This window comes from Myxine glutinosa, unplaced genomic scaffold (genome assembly GCF_964187855.1).
Source record: "Myxine glutinosa unplaced genomic scaffold, kmMyxGlut1.1 SCAFFOLD_2598, whole genome shotgun sequence".
Classification (NCBI taxonomy): Eukaryota; Metazoa; Chordata; class Myxini; order Myxiniformes; family Myxinidae; genus Myxine; species Myxine glutinosa.
Genome location: NW_027618692.1, coordinates 23,340 through 51,318, shown reverse-complemented (window position 1 = coordinate 51,318; position 27,979 = coordinate 23,340). Strand labels below are relative to the sequence as shown.

The window sequence follows — 27,979 nt, the reverse complement described above, 5'->3', positions numbered from 1 at the left end:
TGAGTGAGGAGGTCGGAGGAGTGCGCGAGGAGGTGAGGCACTGTAAGGAGCACATGGAGAAGGAGGTGAGAAAGGGGACTGTAAAGTTACAAGGGGGCATAGAGGACCTGACGCAGGAGGTGGAGCAGCTGACGGTGGGACAAACGGAGTTAGTGGAGCAGGTTCAAAGGAACACTGCGGTATTAGGAGGTTTAAAAGCGACACAAAACGACATAAAAAACGACTTGATAGCGACAAAGAGGGAATGTCAGATGGTACGTGAGGGACTGACAACGAGGTTGGACGAGGTGATAGAGGTAATGGAGACGAAGGACCGGCAGGTGAGGACGCACCTGGAAACGGTCAAGGTAGCCTTAGAGGATGAGCTTGAGGAGACGTACCGGGGAATAAAAGAGGTGAAGCACAAATTAGAAGAAGTGGAAGAAGGGATGAGCGAAATTAAGAAGCGACGGAGAGGGGATAAGAAAGAGATAAAAGAGGAGATAAAAGAATTGGTCCAAAGTCTGTGTTTGGATCGTGATGATGTGCTCATTAACCGGATGAGGGATTCGCAGGTGATGGAGGAGAAGCGAAGAGGAAGAGGACCCGGTGTAAGTGGTGACCAATATGGTCGTGCGTATGATGCGCCAGAGGATTTAAGAAGCTTGGGGGTCGAGATAGACCCGGGTGTTCGTGAGAGGCCGTCGGTGAAGTGTGCGACAGGTCTGGTGTGCGAAAGAGGAGGTGTGCGAGAAAGTCCGACTCTGGGGTGTGTGAGGAAAAAGTGTGTGCCAAGGAGTGAGGGTGCTGGCGAGAGTGAGTCGGTCGTAGCGCGTGTGCGAGGAAGCACGTGGAAGCGCGGTGTGGTGAGTGTTACAGAGGGTGTGACGGGAGAGTGTGCGCAAGAGTATGCGCGAGAAAGGTGTGTGACGGACAGGTGCATGAGGGAAGAGTGCGCTGTCAGAAGTAAGGAAGAATGCACACCTGTGGTGAGTGTTACAGAGGGTGTAACGCAAGAGTATGCGCGAGAAAGGTGTGTGACGGACAGGTGCATGAGGGAAGAGTGCGCTGTCAGAAGTAAGGAAGAATGCACACCTGTGGTGAGTGTTACAGAGGGTGTAACGGGAGAGTATGCGCGAGAAAGGTGTGTGACGGACAGGTGCATGAGGAAAGAGTGCGCTGTCAGAAGTAAGGAAGAGTGTCCACCTGTGGTGAGTGTTACAGAGGGTGTAACGGGAGAGTGTGCGCGAGAAAGGTGTGTGACGGACAGGTGCATGGGGAAAGAGTGTGCTGTCAAGAGTAAGGGTGAGTGCGTTGTCAAGAGTGGTGGTGAGAGTAGTGAGAGTGACAAGGAGAGTGAGTTAGTTGTGACAGGTGAGCGAGGATGTACACCGGGGATGGAAGGATGCACACCTGGAATGGTAGAGCGTGAGTGGGAATGCACGCTGGAGTTGGTGGTGAGGTACGTGATTGGGTGTGCGAATGAGGGCACACCTGTAATTGTCACAGAGGAGGTGACCGCGGAGGGGGCGCGAAGCGGTGTATTGGTGAGGTGTGCGAGCAACGAATGTGTGCCAAAGTGTTCGGTGGTCAGGTGTGTGACCAAGGCTGTGAGTGGGATGGGTGCACCTGGGTGTGTAAGGAAAGGTACGAGGAGCATGGGCACGGCTGGATGTGTGAGCAAGGAACGGGCTGCGGGGTGTAAGCGTCCAGGTGAAGCATCGACGTTAGACGGGGTAGAGTTTAGAACGACTTATAGCCGAATCGGGCCCTCGGTGCGTGCCGGGCCTCGCTTTGAACGGCCGCGTCCAGGCTCCACTAGGTGGAGCGGGCAGCTGGATAGGAAGGGTCGTCATGGCGACCACTTTTTGGTGAGACGTGCCGGCAGGTCTAGATCGGGGCATTGGATGGCTCCACGCCGAGGTGGTGCGTGGGATCTCGGCCCGGGTAAGCCCCCGTCCCTGCACCGAGTGCCGGACGCATCCAGCCGCTGGCACAAAACAACCAGCATCCATTGCTTGGCTTCACGAAGCCGGGCTTTGGACAGGGATTGGCGCACCGAGAGGTATTAGTGAGTAGACTGGGTGATGAGGTTAGTGTTTTGGACCCAAAATTAGAGAAAAACAAAATTTGATGATTGGCAGTAGTGATTGGCAGATGATGGGCAGTGATTGGCCAAATTTTTAATTTGTTGAAATTTGATGTGCAAAATTGGTAGTGAGAGACCCCCGATGTGGTGGGATGGCAAGTCCACCATCCTTCCCATGTGTGGGGGCAAAGGAGCAATAGCTTATGGGGTGTATGGCAGTGAAAACTAGCCCGGGTGGGTTAGGATATTGTGTGTAGGGATCTAGAGAAGATGACCTTAGGTAACGTTAAGATTAGTTAGTGACTGATACCTGTAGTGGGGACGCAGGTAGATTAGCATGGATGATAATGACGAGGGAGCGCAATAGTTTAAAGGGACGACTGGGAAGCGCAAGTTTCAGAAGGGAGTAGTTAGATGAGATGATGCCGTGTGTGTGTGAGGATGGAACAGGTGTGATTGCACAGGTGTGCAACTGGACAGGTGTGTGGAGCAGTGTGTGAGTAGTGAGTGTGTGGATCAGCGCGAATGCGCTTGGGGAGAGAAGGGTGCAGGTGGCACCAGGTGTGAGAGCACAGGTGTGCAAATACAGGTGTGTGGAGAGAGTTGGAGTAAGTGGTACGGAGTGGTGTGCATGGTGTGAAGGTGTGAATGGGGGAAGAGTGGACCCCCATCACGGATACCCGGGGCGGGTAGTGTAAGTGTTAGGTTGAGGGTACAGGTAAATTGTGGTTGGATATTGGCATTTGTGGTGCGGGTGAAAGAATGGTACATGGATGGGTGCATTAGTGTTGTGGAAATGGCTGGGCGTGTAGCCTGTTAGTGTGTGTAGTTGGTTGGGCACTCCACCACTGTGAGGATGTCGGCCAGGTGAGGCCGCAGGTGGGCTCTGGGAGCCGGTAGTTGTGAGTGGGTGCCTGAGGATCCCGGGTGTGGATCGGGCAGCCCAGTGCCAGAGAGGGCACGGAGTGGGGAGAGAGCCAGAGGGCCTTCCCCTGGTAGTTAGGTTAGGGTAAGGAGCAGGTAAGCTCGGAGGCAACTGCAGTGGTGGAGGTGTGCAGGTGGGTAGACCCACTGGGAGAGGTACACGTCGCAGCCCAGAAATTGTACGAGGGCACCGGGAGATGAATCGGGGGAGTGAGACCCCAAATTGAAGAGCACCACAGTTTGGCCAATGGGAATTGGTTTTTAGAACCCATAGTGTAAGAGGGCCAATGGTTTGGCCGGAGAAAGACCCCGGGTAGTGTAAAGTTGTTAAAGTCATTTAGGAGATAGTTAGGATTGATGAACCTGTCGCACCATACGCAGCCACTTACCTGTGGTGATGATGATGACTCCACACCTGTGTTTTCTTTGTTTTGTGCAGGAAATGAGATTGCTGTGAGGATTTGTGAGACGCATCACGACGTGGATGAGACATTGGGGTGATTCCATCTCTCCCTCCCTAGGAGGGACTGATGATGAATTGGTAATGGCAAATTTTGATGTTGAGTTGAAAATGGCAAATTTTGATGAGAGTTGAAAATGGCAAATTTGATTGGTTAGGAGGGAGAGAAGACGAATTTGGTTTATGGGAGGAACGGGGAAGACAGTAGGGATGTTTGTTGATTTGTAAAGTAGATGTTTATGGGTAGTGTTGTGTTGTGTGGATACAGTAAGGGGTAAGGGAGGGGCCATGTAGGTTACCTGGTGGGGGGGGGGGGGGCGTACGATAGGAACGTACCTGTCTCACCTGGTTCCCATGTGCCCCCAGTGTGCATCACCTTACATTGCGTGCACTTTTGCGCCCTTACCACCTTACTCACTTGTTTCTTCTTTTGTCTCCTACCTCCGAGGATCTGGCTTTGGGGTAGAGAGAGAGGAGAGAGAGGTGCTGGCTGCGCAGTTGTGGGCCTGCACTTTCGCTGTTTGCTGCCGGGATCGATACACCATATGGACCGCAATGTTTGTGGCCACCCACAATGGACCGCAGTTCGTTTGCGGCCAAGCACCACCCGGGGATGGACCTATGGGTCAACGTGGCACCTATGCCATAAAGGTGAACCACTGTTAATTAACACCACTGAAGGCCACACGAAGAGCAAGAGACACCTGCAGGGTTAGGGGTTGTCGAATTTATTTTTATTCCAATGAACAATGGTGACTGCACCGATTGGTGGTGGGGTGGTGCTTTTGATGCTCGGGAAGGGTGCTCTGCACGTTATTAAAGGCCGTCGGCCACAGAGCACTCGTGGGTTGGTGTATCGATGTTGGCAAGCGCGCTCTCTCTATGCATAACATCTGCATGTGTTCCTCCAAAAACAGGTCCTGGATCGTAGTGTAAATAGCAGCGTAGTCTTGTAAATAATGCTCCCTACCGGCTGTATGTGTAGTTTGAGAATTCTTTCCGGATTCGGTTATCCTGTGGGTGTGTTTCTGTGAGGAGAAGGGTGCAACGTCGCAGGGGGACATATTTACTCATTTGTGAATATCTGTAAAACTGTCGCACTCAGGGTAGAGTTAATAGTAGAGGGAACTACATTGCGTGCCACACTAAAGTAGGTAAAAATTTATCGGGTCGGGACGCCCCGAGGGTAGAGAAGGGTGCAATGTTGCGAATATGGAATTTGGCCTCCATATCCGCTTGTAAATATTCCCCTATTTCTCCAATACTCCCCAACTTTCCCCAATCCCCCATTCCCTAGTCCCATTGCATGTAAATAACACTCAGTAGAGCCGACCTTCCCCTTATTCCCCCATTAAATGTCGTGCCCAGGTCCACCGCACCACACGTAGACAACTTTCGGACATCTTCCTAGCTATTCTTATTCTATGTCAGTTAAGGCCTCGTCTCCATTAATTATGACTCTTCGTTGCACCAGAATGTGATTATATGGCATCAGTAGTGAGTTTAGGACCTTTCCCATACCTCCTCCCATCTTCTTCCCCAAACAACAACAACTACAACAACAATTACAACTACAACTACGACTACAACAACAGAGGGGCGGGGAGTGTGCGTCCTCACACCGGCTCGGTTACCCGCCATGACCATGCGCTCCACGGCGTTACCCCGAAGGGGCTGGCTGTCAGCTCCTCGTCAGGGGCGGAGCCAGTAACCCCCCCACGCACCCAATGAGAAGCAACGTGCCGATTCCATCTGGGGCGGCGCTAACGAGCCGAGGGCGTGTCACTCCCCGCCGGATATACGCGGCCCCGCGCCGGATGTGACGTGAGATGCGCCTCAGCTTGGAGAGAGAAGCCACCGCCACCCCCAGCGCGACGATACCTCCCCGCATCTTTGGACCGGACCGGACCGTACTGTACCCTGCCCCGAGCCCAGGAGGACCTGGAGCCATCGATACCCGCTTTCCTGCGATCAACCCCCGTGTGAGTCAGCCGTTGTCCCGTTTGTCTGTCGTCTGTCCGGGGTCAATATAAGAGTGTGTCTAAGTGCCTGTCTTTCTGTGATTGTACCTCTCGTCCTTGTAATCTAACCTTTCCGTACGAATATAATCTCCTCCGGAGGTCTTGAGAATTGAAACATTGGTGTCGTATTGTGTTATTGTAATCCAGCCGGGTGTCTTCTTTTTCTTATTGAGCCAGCATCGCGCGACTCGTCAACGTTCGGGCACAATCGGGTATAATATCGAGTACAATCTTGTGCAGACGTGGTCATACCAAAACCGCTCGGTAAACTAACATCTAAGCCACGTCTGTAACAATATATATATATATATATACATATATATATATATATATATATATATATATATATATATATATATATATATATATATACCTCGGCCGGATCGTACCAAACACTTCAAATGATCCTTCAGGGTATGAGCTGCTTCATTGCTTGACCCTCAGCAGTTAAAAGGATAGAACACGCACAAACGACCATAGGTTGGCAACCATAGCGTTACTCGTATATTAAAACAACTTCTAAAAAATCTTTAGGAATTATACGTTTGCCAAATCTGGTGTCATGTACAATGCATTAATTTTGTTATTTCTCACTGTTCCAACTTACAAGTTTTACATAACAATAGGGACATGAAGCTGATAAAGCCCCTGTCACACCTTGACAATTTAGCCAGCGTATGCCGGCGTCTCAAAATTGAGTGCTGGTGTGAGTCATACGCTGGCATACGTCGACAAATTTTGTGCATGCACAAAATTTGTCGACGAGCTCGGCGTACTACGACGTATGCCAGCGTGCTCTTAACGTAGCCAAATTTTTCATACGTCGGCATACGCTGGCTAAAACGTCAAGGTGTGACAGCGGCTTGTTACATTGAAATTAAAATATAAATTATCATATATATATATATTGTTGCGGATTTGTAATTGTTGTAAATATCACCCTAAGTAGTGTAATGATTCCTTGTAAATATCTGTTTTGTGTGTAAAGGTCAAAGGTCGTCCTCTTAGTTAGTCCATATACATACACGTAGCAAACCATATACCCTTCTAAATAGTTATTTCTTTATTATGTGTATTAGTTGAAGGCTGTGTTTCCCATTAGTTGACTCTACATTGCACCGAATTCAAATAAGATAGATTCCCTTTCAATTCCCCATTTGTCCGCAATTTTGTCAAGCTTGGGTGTCATGTCAAGCTTGACATGTCATGTCAAGCAGCATGTCAAGCTTGACATGCTGCTTCTGCTGTCTCAACAATGGATGGAGGTCCTCAATGCCAAACAGGAAATCAGAGCTGTCTCCCTTGACATATCAAGGGCCTTTGATACGGTCTGGCACCCAGCTCTGCTCACCAAACTCTCCTCCTATGGTATCCATGGAAATCTCCATGCATGGCTTGCGGACTTCCTCTCTGGTCGTAGTCAACGTGTGGCCCTGAATGGATTTCTCTCATCTCCCCTTCCTGTTCAGGCTGGAGTTCCCCAAGGAAGTGTGCTGGGCCCTGTGCTTTTTCTGGTCTTTATCAATGATCTCTCTGACTCTCTGGAAAATCCTCTCTATCTCTTTGCTGATGACTCCACTCTCTGCCGCTCCATTCCTCTTCCCTCAGATCGGCAGTCTGCAGCCTCCTCACTCTCTGAAGACCTGGACAAAATCACAGACTGGTCAAACAAGTGGAACATGTCTTTCAATCCTGACAAATCTCACTCTCTTACTATGTCTCTCCGAAAAGATCGACTGGACAACCCTCCCATCTACTTTCTCAACAATCCTCTCCAAGAAGTTCTGTCACTCAAGCTTTTGGGTCTCACTATCTGCCATGATCTTTCTTGGGAAAACCACATTTCCAAGCTGGCCTCCAAAGCCAGTCGCCGACTGGGCATCCTCCGTCGTGCGAAGTCCTTCCTCGGCACACCTGAGCTCCTCACCACATACAAGGCTTTCATCCGCAGCTCAATGGAATACTGTTCTCCCCTATGGGCTGGTGCTCCTGCCTCACACCTGGCTCGGCTTCACGCTGTTGAATCCAAAGCTTTCAAAATCATTGGAATCTCCCGCGATGAAGCTATCTCTGAGGGCCTTTCACTCACTCACCGCAGGCAGGTAGGTGGCCTTTCTGTCTTCTACCGACTCCTCTCCGGCCTTGCTCCCCCAGCTCTCTCTGTGCTCTGTCCCCCAAATATTCCTACAGGTCGCACAAGATCTGCCAGCAACCCTCTGATGGTTAAACTGCCGAAATCTCGGCTCTCTGCTCACCTTCACTCTTTCATTCCTCTTTTCTCCCGCCTGTGGAACAAACTCCCACACTCCCTTCAATCCCTCTCCTCCCTCCAGGTCTTTAAAACAGCTGTTCACCACCATCTCTTATCTTCCCCCATCCATAATCTTGATCTTTTCCACCCCCACTAATTCACCCCAGATCCACCTTGTTTGAAATTCCAACTTCTTTCCTGGAAATCCTGGCAGTGTCCATATGTTTATACCTCTCCCACCCCCCCCCCCCCTTCACATGCCTCCCCCCCTTCACATTCCTCCCCCCAAAGCCCTCTCCCTCCCACAGATCTCTCGATGTCTCCATGTCTCTCAGTCCCTGCTCTCAAATGTTGTGTTTGTGTCCTTGCCCCTCTCTCCCCATCTTGTCTACCGCTCCCGATGTTATTTGTTTTATGTGTCTGTTTGTCTTTCTGTGTGATTAATGTTCGCTCTTTCACGAGCCTCGATCTTGTATACAAAAAAAAAAATAAAATAAAAAAAATAAAATAAAATAAAATTGCCAACTGCATTCGCCCTCCATTGAACACGCGGTCGGTTCGGAGAAGAAAGGCGTGTCTCCGCCCTCGTCATCGGAGGGAGGAGTGAGCCAGCCCCGATCAACCAACCAAGGATGAGGGGTTTGGCTTGAGAGGGCGGAGACAGAACGACCGGGGAGATTCGCAAAGATTCGAGGGTGTGGCCTATATAACCCGTCACGCGACGCCCCCACCAGAGATGATTGAGGGAGAGATGCACGCAAGAGTTCAGTGAGGGACTGCTTGGTGAAAGAGGTGAAGAACGAAGTCATTGAGGGAGCCAGAGAGTGAAGGAGCCCGAATAGAGAGCTCTGGGAAAGGAGACGCTGTTCCAACCAGCCTTGCCACGACAAGCTCCAACGTGTTGCTGCGAGCATCCCGGCCGTGTGGACCCAAGTGCGGAGGGGCGGCGGCTGCTCACTCCCGGCCCGACCATTCTCCTGCCCCAACTGAACCTTCCTCTCCTTCCAGCCATTCGTTCCTGCCTTCATTCCCCATTTGTGTAAGTCTGATTGTCGTCTGTTTTGTGTGTCTTGTCCTGGGGTATAAGTAAGTTTGTATAGGTAAGTTAGTATTTGCACTGTGTCTTCTGGTCCTTCCATCCTTTCTGTCTTTATTTTCGTATCTTTCCTTCTCCTTGGTTCTTTTCATTGTGTACATAATAGTAGTAATAAATCATATTTGTTCTTCCTACTTTTGCCTTCTTCTTCTTCACATCCGTTCGTCTTAGAGGTTTCCATCATTGAACACCTGTGGCACGATTTGGCCAACGTTAAGAATCGGGTCAGTTACTTGCTAATGGTTCGTGCGAGCTGCTAATATGAGCTGCTAATCCACTCGGCAATTAACATCTTGTCCACGGTCGCGAACGGGGTTGCTCACCTGCCTCTCCGGAGGGAGCTTGGGCAACTTCAGGACTCACGTCGGTCAGTCGCACACAAGGGGATTAATCCCCCCTTCTTAAGGGGAAAAAGGCCGACGTAGAGATCCGTAACAATATATATATATATATATATATACATACATACACACACACACACACACACACACACACACACACACACACACACACACACACACACACACACACACACACACACACACACACACACACACACAAACACACACACACATGCACTCATGTGCAGGAAGATGACAGTCAGCGGATGTCAAAAACTCGACCGATCTTGCACTTGATTAAACCTTGCTAATTTTTATTCCACATATCATTAGATTTTTCGGGGTCCCTCATCGTGAGTAGCGCTTGACCCAAACAAAGTCAATGTTAATCTGACGCAACAAACCCGGGCAGTGTATAATCAGCAGTGGCCTACAGGCCTGATGTCTTCGGGCCACCAGAAAAAACTAATATGGCGGCCATATTGTTATCTCTGGGTGTCATGGTGCGTGGAGTCAAGCGACAAATGGTCTGGCAGCTATCCGACCAACAGGTGCACATTTGAAAAATCAACTCTCAACAAGAACCACAATAACAACAACCATGTGGAGTTCCTGTAGACCTGCGACATGTCACAGGTAAAAATCATGTTACTACGATTTCCTGCTGATCTTGTGCTGTTTGTGTGGTTCGAACAAGCTTTTCAAAATGAGTTCACTTAAAAAGGAAGCAGGGTACCGTTGCGGCCTCAAAGTCATGGGCTACCATGACGGGATCTCGCAGACCGACTCCCAATGATAAATCCATGGCCTGACTTGTTGCTAAGCAACCGTGGATGCCGGTTGAAGCCACCAAACCTAGCAGGGTCCTCGCTCTTAATTATTGCATTTCCTACTGGTGGTTTGGTTACCCCAACTAGGGAACCGTTCTCTCGACTCCACACCCTGTCTACTTATTACGTACGGCCGAGCAAAACCGAGGGTGGGAGTCGGCTATTCGTTGGAGCAAACTAGTGGGGTAAAACGTCCCGTCTATCCATCCATTATTTCTGGAGCTGCCGAGTCAGGTGACCCTGTGCTCCATTCACCCATATTGATCGGCACACCACCCTTGGTTCGGCAAACAGCAATAGCTGCAGCCCTCATGGCTCAGACAGGCAGATGGCAGAGGCTCGTGCAGGCAAACACAGTGGTTCTCGTTTGGCGGAGGCTTTTTCAGGGCAGGATTTCTCCAATGGCTCTTGTCCTCCTGGCGGCTCAATGTCTGTTCGTCCATTCACATTTTATCGAGGCAGACACGAGGCGTGGCAAGGATGTCCCGAGGCCCCTCCTACCTCTCGTGGGCTCTGTTCATTGGCTCTCAACGTGCCGAGTCTTTGAATTCCATCCAGAAGAATCCCCCGCTACCAACCAGTGGACACTTTTTTGGAAGAATCTTCAGGTGCGATTCTCTCCACTTTAGCGCTGTGAGCCACTCATGACTTAAAAAGTGTCATGATGTGTTTTAAATTGGAAAAATGCAGGGAAAGGAGGAAAGGAATTTATTTAAACCTTAGGATTATTTGCGTTCCACACGATGAAGAGTTTGTTCGCCCGTTTGGGGTTAAAAGGCTGTTCGGGAGGTACGGGAATGGCGACTCGGAGGTCAAAACAGTAAGGGATACGGATGGAAGTTGAATGAAGAGGGAAGGGTTTCAAGGGGAGACTGGAAAGTGGAGGTTGGGGAGCGGAAAGATGAGGGACTGGGAGGGAGGGATGAACTGGTGGATTGATGATAAATGCGGTAAGAGGAGTCTCCGGAGAATGGGGGGGGGGGGGGGGGGGAGGGAAGGTGGGGTACGGGGTTCGAGAGGCAATGGGGTAAACGCATGTTGGGGAATAGAGACATGGAAGCGAAAGGGGTGAGGGATTAGTGATTAATTGAAGGATGGATTGAAAGTGGATTCAGGGATTGAAAGTAGATAGAAAGGGGAAAAATCACACCAGGGATGAAACATGCGAATCTCACAACGCATTGCCCCTCCCCACCCTCAAATCCTCTGTACAAAGGGCAGGGATCTATCTAATCACATATACTTATGAAATAACTTCCCTACATGTTCCTGGATGCTTTCCCCAGAGAAAGCCATATTTCCACAACCGTAAAAGTACATTTATCATTTTGAAATGTGAGACGTTAAAATTTCACTAATTCCGTCACTATTAACACAAAATATTTTAACAAAGGAGATGATTTCACCCACCCCCCACCTTGGGGATAGCAATTTGAAGTGCAATGTCAGGGATAAAAAAGCAGTCGGAAATCAACCCATAACCCCAATGTCTTCAGCCTGTCCAATCGCATCCTGCATTTGTCAAACATCCTGATCTTGCGTCTCTTCCCCTTATGGTGTTGTTTATGGGCTCGAGTCTTCATCCTGTCTTCACTGGAGACCTAGATCGGTAGAGCTTTGCCACATGATGATGGGGGCATGCTGTAGACCCCATATGGAGTCGTTACATATTCCACAGTACCGGATGGTTTACTAAATGTTAACACATTTACAAGACCACCATCCTAGTTTCATAGGCCATCTTGTGTGTCATAACAGTGGTCCTATTTAGCTGGTTTCCTGTGAAACTTCACCTTCCTTGTATATGTTGGTCTACCTCGCTTGATGACCTTTTGTACATCTCCACCCGCCACTGCGGTCCCATCAATTTCTATGGATGGCCTACAACCAAATACTAGATTGGTGTCCAGTAAGTTTATTTGATAAGACAATTGTTATTGTACTGGTAAGTGGGTACCATTTCTCCATTTTCTATCACGCACGGCTGTGAGGGTACTGCTGCAGCATCAAGGTACACACAAGTTGGTGCAACTTTATACTTTCTATCTATAGCGGTCTGCACAGTGAGATGCATCAGCAGTCACCACCCAAGGAAGGGGCTAAACATTCTGACTCTGACTTGGGATTAGAAAGTCCCATTAAAGTTTAACACGCGTACATGCGACCCCCAGCTCTTGCAGTGTTGTCGTAGTCTATCTAGGTCTAGCTTTACTCTGTGTAAACATAAACTAAGGCCCAGGGAGTGTTCACCTCGGGTTGACCTGTAATTAGCGTTCTCATCTGAAGCCCGTATTGTGATTGGACAACCCATGTTGAAATGACATGTGCAACGTGTTTGTCCATCCTCCACTGATGTCCTAGTAATTCATGTAAAAGTACACTGATATCTACGTTTGTCTTTGGCAAGTCACCAGTGAGCCGTTGGCAAGCAAGTGATTTTGTATGAGCAAGGTCTTCTGCGGCCCGTAAAACTTCTGTCCTTGTGTTTGCAGCCATGGCCAGTGATCCGACTCGATTTGACATCGACGTGCCACGCTGGGACCAGGACACATTTACGGGTCGCCTTTGGCATTTTTTCAACATCACGGATGTCCGCACGGTCCTGCTGCCTAATTCTGCTTTGGACGAGGCCAAGCAGCTGGTCACACAGAGCCGGTGAGTTCCCTCCGCAAAACGTGAGGACGTACTTTTTTTGGTGCAGCAATAAGAGGGAACAAGGATATGAAGTGGGGGCACCACCTTTCGAGGCCATTTTTCCCCGCAGAGCGGGGGTTGGCCTTTTTTGGGCAACGTGGTCCCCTTTTTGAAGGAATGTTTTATGGCCGGATGCCCTTCCTGCCCCCAGCCCTGTTAGTCGCCTCTTGCGACACACAAGGAATTACCTGTGAGCTGGTACTCAATTTGCCGACCTCAGAAGGATGACAGGCTGAGTCAACCCACCTGGTGTTAATTCAGCGATCGACCAGGATTCGAAACCAGGATCCTAGGATCCCAAGCCGGCACCCTAACCGCTAAGCCAACACCAGGCTTTAGGTGCAGCAATAAGAGCTCGCACAATTTGTTTCCTGGACAGTAACGTGCTTTTTTGTATACAAAACCTTGGCTCATGGAAGAGAGAGGTAATAGGGGGTTGGTGCAATGCCTCATCTGATACTCATTTTGCCGACCGGAAGGATGGCAGGCCGAGTCAACCCACCCGGTGTTAATTCATTGGCACAATAGGGGCTTGAACTCAGGACCCTAAGATCTACAAGCCAGCCACCTTAACCGTGAAGCCAACACCAGGCACCAGGCTGAGAAGAGAAGAACAAAGGAGTGAAGGTTGAGGAGTGAATAAGGGGGTTGCTGGAGGAACATGTGCATCTTGGAGAGAGAGGTCATTGGGTATAGAATAGAGAGGTCCCAAGCCTGTCTGTGAAGAGAGGGCAGAAGGTATTGTGTGCAGAAATCGAGAGATTTGGATTCCACATCATCCAGGGGAGACAAATATGAAGTGGGGGCACCAACCCTTAAGGAGGGGAGCAACACTCAACTAAACGTTGAAGGACAGCCATGCATCTCGTCAGTTGTTCAAATTTACTAAATTAAGGGAATGTCACAATGGAGGATGATTTTGGCAGTCTGAGGCTGGCTTTGGAATAGTATCTGCCAAAGAGAGGTTAAGGCTGATGGCAAGGCTCAGAAGTTTGAGAGGCTGAAATTATTTTGGTGGTTGACCTTTGAACCATGTCGATTTGTTCGACCATCGTTCCAGAGAGACATTGTGAGAACGTGAGACGTGCGTGGATCCAATGACATGTTCTACCAGCATTTGATCCTTTCCATGGCAGTAGAGAGATAATTCATGTGTATGAGGAACACGATTGGGTCCAGGACACTGCTTTTGTGCTTTTGAGACAGTCCCTCTACTACTGGGAGAGGAGATGAAAGGATTGATAGCTCCTTGCTAATGGAATGGGTATCGGAGGTTAGCCGCCCAGGAAAGAAGATAACCTTGGACACCACAGGTAAGGAGAGCATGGCGAAAGCTTGGTAAGGAGAGCATGGTACCACACTGTGTTATATGTTTGAGATATGTCTCGTGGGTTCTCAAATATTTCAATCATGGGACCGAACCAAAATTCCCTAGCATCTCGTGGGCCACACAACCATAAAACGACATCTTAAACTAGAACGGCACTCGGTAGAGAGCATACCTCTGCCAGGCTGTACTGATGGGTTGGATCTGGATTCAGACTTGAACCAAAATTGAATTGGAGTGTTCTTGTCACTTAACCAACTTCTCCACCAAGTTTTGTCAATCAGTCCACAACGTTTTGAAATATCATGCTAGACATTGTTTATCATGCTATCACTCAATGGTGAAAAATCACTTGTGAATTAAAAAAATCCTTGTATCCGTATCTTCACCAAAGTTGAATTTATTCGCCCTTGTCCCTTGTCATACACCCAACCTGTCCATCCAGTTTCGTCCGAATTCGTCCATAATGCTTTGAGATATTGTGCTATATATTGGTTTTGGCACTATCTCTCAATGGTGAAGAATCACATAACAAATTCTCGGATCCAGATGTGGATCATTTCATTTCATCCCTGGTCACATACCCAACCTCTTCACCAAATTTCATCCAAATCCGTCCACAAATTTTTGAGATATCGTGCTCACGAACATACAGACAGACAAACAAACAAACAAGAAATATGTCGTGCACAGCACAATACTTGCGAAATCCGTAAAATAAGTTGTTGGCCGATGTTGACCTCAAAAAGAATTGGTGGTTGAATTCAGTGACCTGGTATGCAAATCCTCTTAAATTTTCAAGTTAATCAGATGTAAATTGAGGATTTCAGAAATTCCGCCTATGTTGACCTTGTGACCTATGTTGACCTCAAATAAATTCCTATTCAAATTTCAAGTCAATCGGATGAAAATTGAGGATTTTAGCAATCTGGCCTATGTTGACCTTTTGGCCTATGTTGACCTTTTGGCCTATGTTGACCTCAAAAATACTTGGTGGTTGAATTCAGTGTCCAGATATGTAAATCTTCTTAAAATTTCAAGTCAATTGGATGAAAATGGAGGATTTTATAAATTTGGCCTTTGTTGACCTTTTGGCCTATGTTGACCTAAATATAAATGGTGGTTGAATTACTTAACCAAATATGCAGATCCTCTTCAAATTTCAAGTTAATCTGAGGAAAATTTAGGATTTTAGAAATTTGACAAAGTTGGTGACCTTCGGCCTATTTTGACCTATTAACCTTTTGACCCCAAAAACAATAGGCTTCTTGCTTATTACCAACTCTACCATTTGGTGAAGTTTCATGAAGATTGGTTGAAAATTGTGACCTGTAGGCGACAGACAGACAGACAGACAGACAGACAGACAGACAGACAAACAGACAGACAGACAGACAGACAAACAAACAGACAGACAGACAGACAGACAGACAGACAAACAAACAGACAGACAGACAGATAGACAAACAGACAGACAGACAAATGAAAAATCAGTCAGAGACCGGGGACTTGCCGGAATGTACTTTTTTATCGGCCATCTTGGAAAATTATGGCGGCCGAACCACGTGACCGATGATGTAATCTTTGTTTGTTTTCTAAACTAATTTATTCCTAGATTAGTAGATTATGCTCAAGAAATTTCATCTTGATCGAATGAAGTTTTGTACTTGTCAAATTATGACGTCATAATGGAGGCACCTATGACATCATCATTAACATATTTTATTCCCCATGGAGAGTTCTTTACAATGAGCCATGTCTCAATTTTTTCTATTCAGCACTTTCGGAGATATAGAGGTGCAAAGTTTTTCGGTTTTTCCAACATGGCGGCCGAACCACGTGACCGATAACGTCATCATTATTTTTTTTCTCCACCAGTTTATACCATCATGTCGCTCAAGAAATTGCATCTTGATCGGATGAAGTTTTGTACTTGTCGAATTATCAAATTATGACGTCATAATGGAGGCCTTGGGCCGAGAGAGTTAAAATAGGGCATAGTCTATTCCAGGGCAAGACAAATATGTGTGTAAAGTTTGGCGATTCTATGTGCAATGGTGTAGACGTAGTGCTGCGCACAGACAGACAGACAAACAGACAGTCAGACAATCAGACAAACGAACCGATCAACATACTTGACGGAATCTTTTCCGGCAAGTAACAAACAGACAGACAAACAGACAGAATAACGCACAAGACCAACCAATTTACTTGAAAAATCTTTGATTTTCGCAAGTAACAAGAAATAGAATGGCACTCGGTGGGGTGCAACCTCTGCCAGGCTGAAGAGTTTACGTTTTGTATCCCACTGATAGACTGGATCTCGATTTGGACCTGAACCAAAACCTAATCGGCTTGTTCTTGTCACCTAACAAACTCGTCCATAACTTTTTCAAATATCATGTCATATATCGCTTTTCGTCTGATCTCTCAATGGTGAAGAATCACCACTTAAGCATTAAATAATTTTCGTATCCGAATCCACATACAGATCTTCACCAAAATCGAATCGATTTGTCCTTGTCACACACGCAACCTGTCCACCAAGTTTCGTCCGAATCCGTCCACAACTTGAGATATCCTGCTATATGTCGTTTTTGGTCCCAACTTCCAATGGTGAAGAAGCACTTAAAAAATTATAGTAGCCGGATCCAAATCCGGATCTTCACCAAAATCTAATCATTTCGTCCATGTCACATACACTACCTCTCCGCCAAATTTGTCCGAGTCTGTCCACAACTTTTTGAGATATCTTGTTCACAGACAAACAAAGACAGGGGTGAAAACATAACCTCCATCCACCTTCTGTGGCCGAGATAACGAGTAAAAGGTACATTCTGTGGACACCACCCCTTAAAAATGTTATCGTATAAAAGTTAATCTATTTGCTTCCCATCCCCAGTAACATTCTTCTTTCAGGAAATTAGAGTCATTAAGGACGAGTATTATAGTAGCAACAACGTTTATCAATTTTTTTATTTATAATTATTGCAAGTCAAACTATGAACAGTCAGCATAGTGCGGTACCGCCGAAGTAGGTTCCTGAGCAATTTTGCCATTGCCATTGCCTTCCCAGCAGTAGTTAGGGCAGGAATTTGTAATTTGTCCAGGGTGCCAGCGATAGCTCGCCTCCTCTTTGTGAAGGACATCATGGCGTCTTTAACGTGCAGCAACTAATGCTGGCAGACGGGACGCCCGTTTAACATCCGTCCGATGGACGGTACATACATTGATGAATCACCCTGCCTGTGATACACTAAGTTGGCAGTTTATAGCTAGACCGAGATTCTGACCCAGGCTGGACAGCTTCGAGGCGAGTGTGCGTAACTCTAGGCCATCCTGCCAGCCCTATCATTTATCAAGTTGGTCTGAATGGATAAACACCAGAGGCTATTAACACAATTAGGGGCAGATAGAATCGAAGAACATCAGAGGGAATTAACTCAGGAATAATTTAGCAGCTAAATTAGCAATATGGGATCAATCCATTGACGGGGGATTAGGATTAGCTCAACGGTCGAGACTGGTGATGCCTGCAGTCTGGATGTGGACCGTGGGCCGTCATTTGAGGACCCTTAGTTTTAAAGGTGCAGCCTTGCTTCCTTGTCATTCCAATGAAGAGCTGGTACAATTATCATAGGAAAGGACGGGAAATTACGACGGCATTTGTTCCGTGATTCCACTTTACACCAAAATGATCATTCACTTTCCTTGCTATTACCATCTCTTTTGCCCACTCACATTTTTGGTGCTGAGGCTTGGCGTTGTCCCACCTGGAACCACCCGGGAGCAGCAATACTATGCCAAGAAACTCTACGACTCGGCATTCCATCCCGACTCGGGCGAGCGCATGAATATCCTGGGCCGCATGTCGTTCCAAGTGCCTGGAGGTATGGCAATCACGGGTGCCATGCTCCAGTTCTACAGGTGAGTTGAGGTCTCTTTTTCTACTTTTTCTACTTACAGTGCATTCAGAAAGTATTCAGACCCCTTCACTTTTTTCACATTTTGTTATGTTGCAGCCTTATGCTGAAATCGTTTAAATTCATTTTTTCCCTCATCAATCTACACTCAATACCCCCATAATGACAAAGAGAAAACAGGATTTTAGAAAGTTTTGCAAATTTATTAAAAAGAAAAAACTGAAATATCACATTGACATAAGTATTCAGACCCTTTGCTATGACACTTGAAATTTAGCTCAGGTGCCTCCCATTTCTCTTGATCATCTTTGAGATGTTTCTACACCTTGATTGGAGTCCACCTGTGGTAAATTCAATTGATTAGACATGATTTGGAAAGGCACACACCTGTCTATGTTAGGTCTCACAGCTGACAATGCATATCAGAGCAAAAACCAAGCCATGAGGTTGAAGGAACTGCCTGCAGAGCTCAGAGACAGGATTGTGTCGAGGCACAGATCTGGGGAAGCCTACAAAAAATTTTCTGCTGCATTGAAGGTTCCCAAGAGCACAGTGGCCTCCATAATTCTTAAATGAAAGAAGTTTGGAACAACCAGGACTCTTCCTAGAGCTGGCCACCCGGCCAAACTGAGTAATCGGGGGAGAAGGGCCTTGGTAATAGAGGTGACCAAGAACCCGATGGTCACTCTGGCTGAGCTCCAGAGATCCTGTGTGGAGATGGGAGAAACCTCCAGAAGGACAACCATCACTGCAACACTCCACCGATCTGGGTTTTATGGCAGAGTGGCCAGATGGAAGCCTCGACTCAGTGAAAGACACATGAAAGCCCGCTTGGAGTTTGCAAAAAAGCACCTAAAGGACTCTCAGATTGTGAGAAACAAGATTCTGTGGTCTGATGAAACCAAGATTGAACTGTTTGGCCTCAATTCTAAGCGTCATGTCTGGAGGAAACCAGGCACCGCTCATCACCTGCCCAATACCATCCCAACGGTGAAGCATGGTGGTGGCAGCATCATGCTGTGGGGGTGTTTTTCAGCAGCAGGGACTGGGGGACTGGTCAGGGTTGAGGAAACAATGAACGGAGCAAAGTACAGAGATGTCCTTAATGAAAACCTGAAACAGAGCACTCAGGACCTCAGACTGGGCCGAAGGTTCACCTTCCAACAGGACAATGACCCTGAGCGCACAGCCAAGACAACACAGGAGTGGCTTGGGGACAACTCTGTGAAGGTCCTTGAGTGGCCCAGCCAGAGCCCTGACTTGAACCCAATCGAACATCTCTAGAGAGACCTGAAAATGGCTGTCCACCGACGGTCCCCATCCAACCTGACAGAGCTTAAGAGGATCTGCAGAGAAGAATGGCAGAAAATCTCCAAATCCAGGTGTGCAAAGCTTGTCACGTCATACCCAAGAAGACTCGAGGCTGTAATCGCTGCCAAAGGTGCTTCAACTAAGTACTGAGTTAAGGGTCTGAATACTTATGTCAATGTGATATTTCAGTTTTTTCTTTTTAATAAATTTGCAAAACTTTCTAAAATACTGTTTTCTCTTTCTCATTATGGGGTATTGAGTGTAGATTGATGAGGGAAAAAATGAATTTAAACGATTTCAGCATAAGGCTGTGACATAACAAAATGTGAAAAAAGTGAAGGGGTCTGAATACTTTCAGAATGCACTGTATGTCTCATTGTCCTGTGTGCACTTGAGCGAGCGAGGTATGATCATTGCAGACAAGCATGAGATTATCTTTTCCCCTTTTCTCTGCAGAACTGCCCCGGCTGTCGTATTCTGGCAATGGGTGAACCAGTCGTTCAACGCATTGGTGAATTACACCAATCGTAATGCAGCCTCTCCCATCACTGGAAAGTAAGTCGATGAGCAGCCGAGTTGGGGGTTAATTTCACCAAACGACACACATGGAACCTGTATGTCTGTCTGTCTGCACGTCTGTGGCCGTTGCATTTGGTTGTTACTTGTCTTATCTCAACCAAACTTGCTCGGGGGACTATGGGCCATAAGACAAAGATTGTAGCTACTTGGTTTGCTCCCTCTACACCCCGAAGTTTCCGAAGGTGGGGTAGATGTAAAGTCTCTACGTAAATCTGTGCTATGTAGCACCACTCCTCATGGCCGTGGGATAGGTTATTACGAGTGACGCTTTCGAGTTTAGAGGCTTTAATTGTATCATGAGTAATAGACCTTCGCCCTATTTTCACACTCGTTCGGCTTAGTTGCTTAAAACTCCACTGCAAACAAGAAGAAAAAGACATAAAATGTCATAGCCGTCAGTCGGCCATCTTGTATCTGATCTCAAAAAAAAGCTCCGCTGCACCCTGGCGTGGTGAACGCTCCGCTCTGCTGAACCACAGCATGGTGTACGCTCCACTCTGCTGAACCACAGCATGGTGTACGCTGCACCCCGCTGCATTGTGCTTTTTTGTTTATGTGCATTGGTTTTCTCTGTTGTTTTTAGACAAATTGGAATTGCCTACGTCACTGCTACAAGTGCGGCACTGGTTACTGCCCTCGGCCTCAATCTGTACACAAAGGTTGGTGATGATATTGGCAAGAGCTCCTCATAATGTTTTGCTGGAAAAATGCACTTTTACATCAAAATTTGCCAAATTACTTGCCTATTGTATTTGAGGTGAGAAAGTTGGGTTTTATATCCTCCCCCCCCCCCCCTCTTTTTTTCTGTCTTTATTTTTGATTATCTCTTGTCGGGGATGTGGAGACGGCACAGGCTTGGCGGACCGAGCCGTCTCCTCCCTGCGCCTGGGTTTCCCTGTGTCATGTCGGTGTCTGGAGGATTCATTCATTCAGTTCATCCCTATTTCTCTCACTGCATTGTCTCACATGTAGAATAACAAGTCCTCACCAAACCCCATGTGGCCCTTTTGCAGAAAGCTCCCTCCCTCGTCGCACGCTGGGTGCCATTCGGAGCCGTGGCGGCCGCAAACTTCGTGAACATCCCAATGATGCGGCAGCAGTACGTGCTCCCCGATGGAGCCCAGCAATGTCCTGGTGCTCCAACGGCTTTGGTTTTCTTAACACCTACCATGATATCCGTCACCTTCATCACCATCGGATTGCATTGGGGATGGAATTTGTCGAAAACGTTGCATGATTTGATTTGACTGCACAGTGCTCGTGCTGTACAGAAGGACACATGGTGCCCGCAGTAGAGTCAGGTAGGCAGTGGTTTTGTGGAAAGGATAAGCAGGTGGTCTTACAGATTGCTTAAGACCATAAACATGTTGTGCAGTAATCAGAACCTATGGCTTGTAGTTCTTAGAAGGATGATGTCATTTGTGATTCTGGAGCAAGGATTGCATGCATTCAAAAGGTCAAAGGTCAAGGCTCATGGAGGAGCTGATGATAGAAGACTGTATTATAAACTTCCAAACAGGGGAATTCCATGCACCATCAAAGAGAGTAAGCTATTTCAGTACATGAGCCTTGATAGGCCCAACTTGGGAGGAACGATTCCATAAATCAAATTTCTGCCAATTGGTGATTTTTCTTCGATGCTCGGAGATTGCCCTTCGCACACGCGGGTACACTTTGGCCTTCACTTGCTCATTTCTCATTTAAATCGGAAGTTTTACATTTTAACGTATTGATTTTCCTTATTTGCATGTGTGTACATACACTACCGGTCAAAAGTTTTAGAACACCTCAATTTTTCCAGTTTTTATTCAAATTTACGCAGTTTAATGTCCAGTGAATAACCTGAAATGGTACAAAGGTAAGCAGTAAACTGTTCGAGGTTAAAAAAAAAAGTTTAGGTTAGCAAAAACGGGAAAATAATGTAAATTACAGTTATGTTGTAAAAAAAAAAGGCCTTCTTCAGGGAACAAGTAATGGGTTAACATCTTACAGCTGTTCTGCAGCAATGTAAGTAAATTAAGCCTTGAAAGTTGATGCAAACAATTCCTTTTGCTGATTACCTGATTACAAACCCCCTGTCTGTATAAAAGCAGTATTGGAACAGACTGTTATTACACCCTCTGAAGCATTATTTGGACAATATTGCACTGCAGGAAGTAGTATATTGGAAACTGGAGGAAACTCTGACAGGAAGAGGTCTGGCAGACCCAAAGCCACAACAGAATCAGAAGACAAGTTTCTGAGAGTCAACACCTTGCGTGATAGGCAGCTCATAGGACACACAGCTTCAAGCTCACACACACAGCTCACAGCTTCAAGCACAGCTTAACACTGGTCGAAGTAAGCAAGTCTCAGTTTCAACTGTGAAGAGAAGACTTCGAGCTGCAGGTTTGACAGGTCGAGTGGCAGTAAGAAAGCCATTGCTAAGATGGCAAAATAAGAAAAAGAGGCTTGCCTGGGCCATGAAGCACCGCCTGTGGACTACTGAAGACTGGAAGAAGGTCTTATGGACCGATGAATCAAAATTTGAAATCTTTGGTTCATCACGCAGGGTTTTTGTACGCCGTCGAGGAGGCGAAAGGATGGTTCTTCAGTGTGTGACACCAACTGTCAAACATGGAGGAGGAAGCGTGATGGTCTGGGGCTCTTTTGCTGGATCCAAAGTCGGCGACTTGCACAGAGTGACTGGCACCCTGAACCAAAAGGGCTACCACAGCATTTTGCAGCGCCATGCAATACCCTCTGGTATATGCCTAGTTGGTCAGTGGTTCATCCCACAGCAAGATAATGACCCTAAACACACCTCCAGACTATGTCAAAACTACCTTCGAGGAAATAACAAGATGGTCGGCTTCAAATCATGGAATGGCCAGCACAGTCTCCAGACTTAAACCCCATCGAGCTGGTTTGGGATGAACTGGACAGAAGGGTGAAAGCAAAGCAACCTACAAGTGCAACACATTTGTGGGAACTTCTGCAACAGTGTTGGGAAGAACTTCCCGAACAATGTTTGATTTCCATTGGAGAAAGAATGCCACGAGTGTGTTCGGCGGTTATATCTGCAAAAGGTGGCTACTTTGCTGATTCAAAAATTTAAATTAAATTTTGTTAAACACAATGATTTTTTTTTTATCTCCAATTGTTTATTTGTTCTATGCTTTATTTCAGAGTACATTGAGACATTAAACTGCGTAAATTTGAATAAAAACTGGAAAAATTGAGGTGTTCTAAAACTTTTGACCAGTAGTGTACATACGTCTCTATCGCTACTGACTTGTCTGAAGTTCGCACACTATTTGCAATCCTGCAGGGCAAAGAGATGACCTTTGTGTTGCTGTGTGCAGGGAAATTGCAAATGGAATCAAGGTGACAACAAAGGAAGGGAATGAGCTCGGGTATTCTCAGGTATCAATTCCATTCAAAATATTACATTTTTAACGAAATGTGCCCATCGGTGGAACTCTGAGTGTTTTTCCTGTTTTACGTAGTTGGCTCGAGCGTTACTTCTGTTTCCTTTTCGCAAATGGCTGGTAGGAAAATTTTAACCTGCATTCCGATGACGGAAGGCCGAGCCATTGCTCCGTACATTTTCCCCGGGTCATCCTCGAGGAAATGACGGAAATTCTCAATTAGTTTGGCAGGAATTCTCAATTCTGTTCGCACTGATCCTCCCACCATCTTTGAGAATGGCACGAGCTCCTTCGTAGTCATCTCAGAAGGCAGACGTGGTCCACAATTTGTGTTACCTTGGCTTCTTTCGGGCCGACATTTTGCATGTCAGGCCTTGGACGTCTCCTGAGCCTGAGCTTCCTGTACTTCAGACATTGTCAGCACCCTGGTGATAAAGGTGCGCCATTTTGCCTTTTGCAGAAAGCAGCCATTAAAGGAATCTCTCAAGTCGTCCTTTCCCGCGTGACGATGGCAGCACCGGGAATGAGTGAGTACAAATGACAAGACAATCGCCCAAGTTCGGCGCCCAGTTTCCGGTTTCTGTGCTCGCCATGTTGCGTGGTGTCTGTTTTACACTCAAGCTTGACATTCAGGTGTTCCATTTCTTTTCAGTAATTCTGCCCATAATAATGGAGCATTTGGAGAAATACAGATTCATGCAGGTAAGGTGCTGAACTCAAAATTTGAAATTAGTCCATTCCTGGTGGAACTTTTTGCCATCTTTTATATTTGATTTACAGTGCATTCAGAAAGTATTCAGACCCCTTCACTTTTTTCCCATTTTGTTATGTTGCAGCCTTATGCTGAAATCGTTTAAATTCATTTTTCCCCTCATCAATCTACACTCAATTCCCCATAATGACAAAGAGAAAACAGGATTTTAGAAAGTTTTGCAAATTTATTAAAAAGAAAAAACTGAAATATCACATTGACATAAGTAATCAGACCCTTTGCTATGACAATTGAAATTTAGCTCAGGTGCCTCCCATTTCTCTTTATCATCTTTGAGATGTTTCCACACCTTGATTGGAGTCCACCTGTGGTAAATTCAATTGATTGGACATGATTTGGAAAGGCACACACCTGTCTATATAAGGTCTCACAGCTGACGATGCATATCGGAGCAAAAATCAAGCCACGTGGTCGAAGGAACTGCCTGCAGAGCTCAGAGACAGGATTGTGTTGAGAGACAGATCTGGGGAAGCCTACAAAAGTAATCTCTGCTGCATTGAAGGTTCCCAAGGGCACAGTGGCCTCCATAATTCTTAAATGGAAGAAGTTTGGAACAACCAGGACTCTTCCTAGAGCTGGCCGCCCGGCCAAACTGAGCAATCGGGGGAGAAGGGCCTTGGTAAGAGAGGTGACCAATAACCCGATGGTCACTCTGGCTGAGCTCCAGAGATCCTGTGTGGAGATGGGAGAAACTTCCAGAAGGACAACCATCACTGCAACACTCCACCGATCTGCGCTTTATGGCAGAGTGGCCAGACGGAAGCCAAACAGTTCAATCTTGGTTTCATCAGACCACAGAATCTTGTTTCTCACAGTCTGAGAGTCCTTCAGGTGCTTTTTTGCAAACTCCAAGCGGGCTTTCATGTGTCTTTCATTGAGGAGAGGCTTCCGTCTGGCCACTCTGCCATAAATCCCAGATCGGTGGGGTGTTGCAGTGATGGTTGTCCTTCTGGAAGTTTCTCCCATCTCCACACAGGATCTCTGGAGCTCAGCCAGAGTGACCATCGGGTTCTTGGTCACCTCTTACCAAGGCCCTTCTCCCCCGATTGCTCAGTTTGGGCGGGCGGCCAGCTCTAGGAAGAGTCCTGATTGTTCCAAACTTCTTCCATTTAAGAATTATGGAGGCCACTGTGCTCTTGGGAACCTTCAATGCAGCAGAGATTACTTTTGTGGGCTTCCCCAGATCTGTGCCTCGACACAATCCTGTCTCTGAGCTCTGCAGGCAGTTCCTTCGACCTCATGGCTTGGTTTTTGCTCTGATATGCATTGTCAGCTGTGAGACCTTATATAGACAGGTGTGTGCCTTTCCAAATCATGTCCAATCAATTGAATTTACCACAGGTGGACTCCAATCAAGGTGTGGAAACATCTCAAAGATGATAAAGAGAAATGGGAGGCACCTGAGCTAAATTTCAATTGTCATAGCAAAGGGTCTGATTACTTATGTCAATGTGATATTTCAGTTTTTTCTTTTTAATAAATTTGCAAAACTTTCTAAAATCCTGTTTTCTCTTTGTCATTATGGGGTATTGAGTGTAGATTGATGAGGGGAAAAATGAATTTAAACGATTTCAGCATAAGGCTGCAACATAACAAAATGTGAAAAAAGTGAAGGGGTCTGAATACTTTCTGAATGCACTGTATGTGGGAAGCGTGTGGATTTGCAATGGTGGCCCATCGACTTCACTCTAATTATTTGTTTTTCTCATGCAGAGAATCAGGGTGCTTCATGCCCCGATACAGATTACCCTCGTCGGCTGCTTGTGAGTGCAATTACTGGTTGTGTGTGTGTGTGTGTGTGTGTGTGTGTGTGTGTGTGTGTGTGTGTGTGTGTGTGTGTGTGTGTGTGTGTAAAATGTATATCTGATTTTCCCCCTCACCATTCCCCCCCCTCCCCCACCCCCATGTTGCTGAACAAACCAAGAATCTTTTAAACTGTACATTTCAAAAAAATAAAAACTCAAGTTGTTTGAATCAAATGCAAGTTTGAATCGGGCCTTATTTTGCTAAGACTTTCTTGTGTTTTTGTTCCATTGTCCGGGCAGCTTGACGTTCATGGTACCAGCAGCTTGCTCGCTTTTCCCTCAAACCTGGTGAGTTGTTTTGAAATTTTATTTTTTGCAAACAAAGTCGAGGCTCATGGAATAGCTCGACCAGAGAACAGAATCCTCAAATCTGTTTTCTCAAATCCTCCTATCCTCAAATCTGACGACAGATTTTGATTATATACTTTAATTAGTCCTAGAGAGGAAATCATGGAAAATCACATCGTATAATGCACAAAATTGCTTCAGGCTCCTAGTTTGAAAACTATAGCAACTACAAAATCGATTCGTACAGTCGTGGCCAAAAATATTAGCACCCTTGCACTTTTTTCAAATAATTCAGTTTTTCTAAAAAATAAGTTGAAATTGACAAAAGTATTTGGTCTCCACAATTCTTTATTTCACTGTTAATATTACAGAACCTTTGTTTTAGATTCAGAACTTAAATATATCTTTTTAAATAAGAAAATAAAAATAAATGGCATTGACAAAATTATTGACACCCTCGACTTCATATTTGGTAGCAGTCTTTGGACAAAATAACTACAGTCAAGCTCTTCCTATAGCCATGAATGAGCTTCCTACACCTCTCTACTGGGGGGTTGGCCCACTCTTCTTGTGCAAACTGCTACAGTTCTCTCAGATTTGATTGGTGCCTTCTCCCAACTGCTGTTTTCAGATCTCCCCACAGGTGTTCAATGGGATGTAGACCTGGATTGGACAGTGTTTTGTCTTGAACCATTCCTGGGTGCTTTTTTAAGTGTGTTTTGGGGTCATTGTCCTCCTGCAAAACCCATGACCTTCGATGGAGACACAGCTTTCTGACACTGGGTTGAACATTGCGCTCCAAAATGCCTTGATAATCTCCTGATTTCATGATGCCACGCACACATTCCAGGCACCCAGTGCCAGTGCCAGAGGCAGCACAGCAAACCCAAAACATCACTGAACCTCCTCCATGTTTGACTGTATGAGAGGTGTTTTTTTTTTAAAGCTTCATTTTGTGTTCTGTAAACAGAGATGATGTGCTTTACAAAAAAGCTCTAATTTGGTCTCATCTGTTCACAGGACATTCTCCCAGAAGGATTTTGCCTTGTTCAGGTGTGTTTTTGCAAACTCCAGTCAGGCTTTCTCAGCAGTGGGGTCCTCCTGGGTCTCCTACCATTGAAACCCCCTTTCATTGAGTTGGCGACGGATGGTGCGAGTTGAAGCTGTCGTACCTTGTGTCTGAAGGTCAGCTTGAATCTGTTGATCTTGGCAGTTTATCGAAGTGCTTTCTCCACCATTCAAACAATTCTTCGCTGCAATCTTTGATCAAGTTTTCTCTTGTGGCCACGTCCAGGGAGGATGGCTACAGTGCCATGGGTCTTAAACTTCCTGATGACATTGCATACGGTGGACACAGGAACATCAAGGTCTCTGGAGATGGACTTGTAGCCTTGAGATTGTCCATGCTTAGCTGCAATCTTGTGTCTGTCCTCCTCAGACAATTCTCTGGTTTTCTTTTTCTCCATGCTCATTGCGGTACACACAGTGACACAAAACAGCAGAATGGCTCCTTTTCTCTATTCAAACTGGTTGAAAGAGTGATTCTTATATTGCAGGCACCTGCAACTCACCACAGGTGAGTTCAATTCCAAAGTAAAGGAGAATCACCTGCTTGAAATCTATTTTTTTCCAACAACTTCTAAAAGGTGCCAATAATATTCTCTGTGCCATTTTAGGATTTCTGTGTGGAATAAGCTAAGATTGTGATTTTTCAGCTTTTTTTGTTTTGTTCCACTGCAAACCAAAGAAATACATTTGTGGATACCAAAATATTTTTGAATTTCAACAATTTTCTGGAAGCAATGGTACATTATTTGAAAAAAGTGCAAGGGTGCCAATATTTTTGGCCATGACTAGGTATGCAGATCAGGCATTCGAT

General features: G+C 46.3%; 1 protein-coding gene across 2 annotated transcripts in view; it reads left to right on the top strand.

Moving 5' to 3' along the window:
- The window catches only part of SFXN2 (sideroflexin 2), a 43,897-nt gene that overhangs the window by 10,737 nt on the left and 5,181 nt on the right, over positions 1-27,979 (top strand). For both annotated transcript variants that reach the window (XM_068099844.2, XM_068099854.2), the window contains exons 2-11: positions 12,484-12,646; positions 17,769-17,939; positions 19,703-19,801; positions 20,409-20,484; positions 20,839-20,924; positions 23,170-23,230; positions 23,696-23,762; positions 23,888-23,937; positions 25,721-25,770; positions 26,053-26,100. In XM_068099844.2, coding sequence (XP_067955945.1) covers positions 12,486-12,646; positions 17,769-17,939; positions 19,703-19,801; positions 20,409-20,484; positions 20,839-20,924; positions 23,170-23,230; positions 23,696-23,762; positions 23,888-23,937; positions 25,721-25,770; positions 26,053-26,100 — 869 coding nt within the window. In that variant the 5' untranslated portion in view covers positions 12,484-12,485. The remainder of the gene's footprint in view (positions 1-12,483; positions 12,647-17,768; positions 17,940-19,702; positions 19,802-20,408; positions 20,485-20,838; positions 20,925-23,169; positions 23,231-23,695; positions 23,763-23,887; positions 23,938-25,720; positions 25,771-26,052; positions 26,101-27,979) is intronic.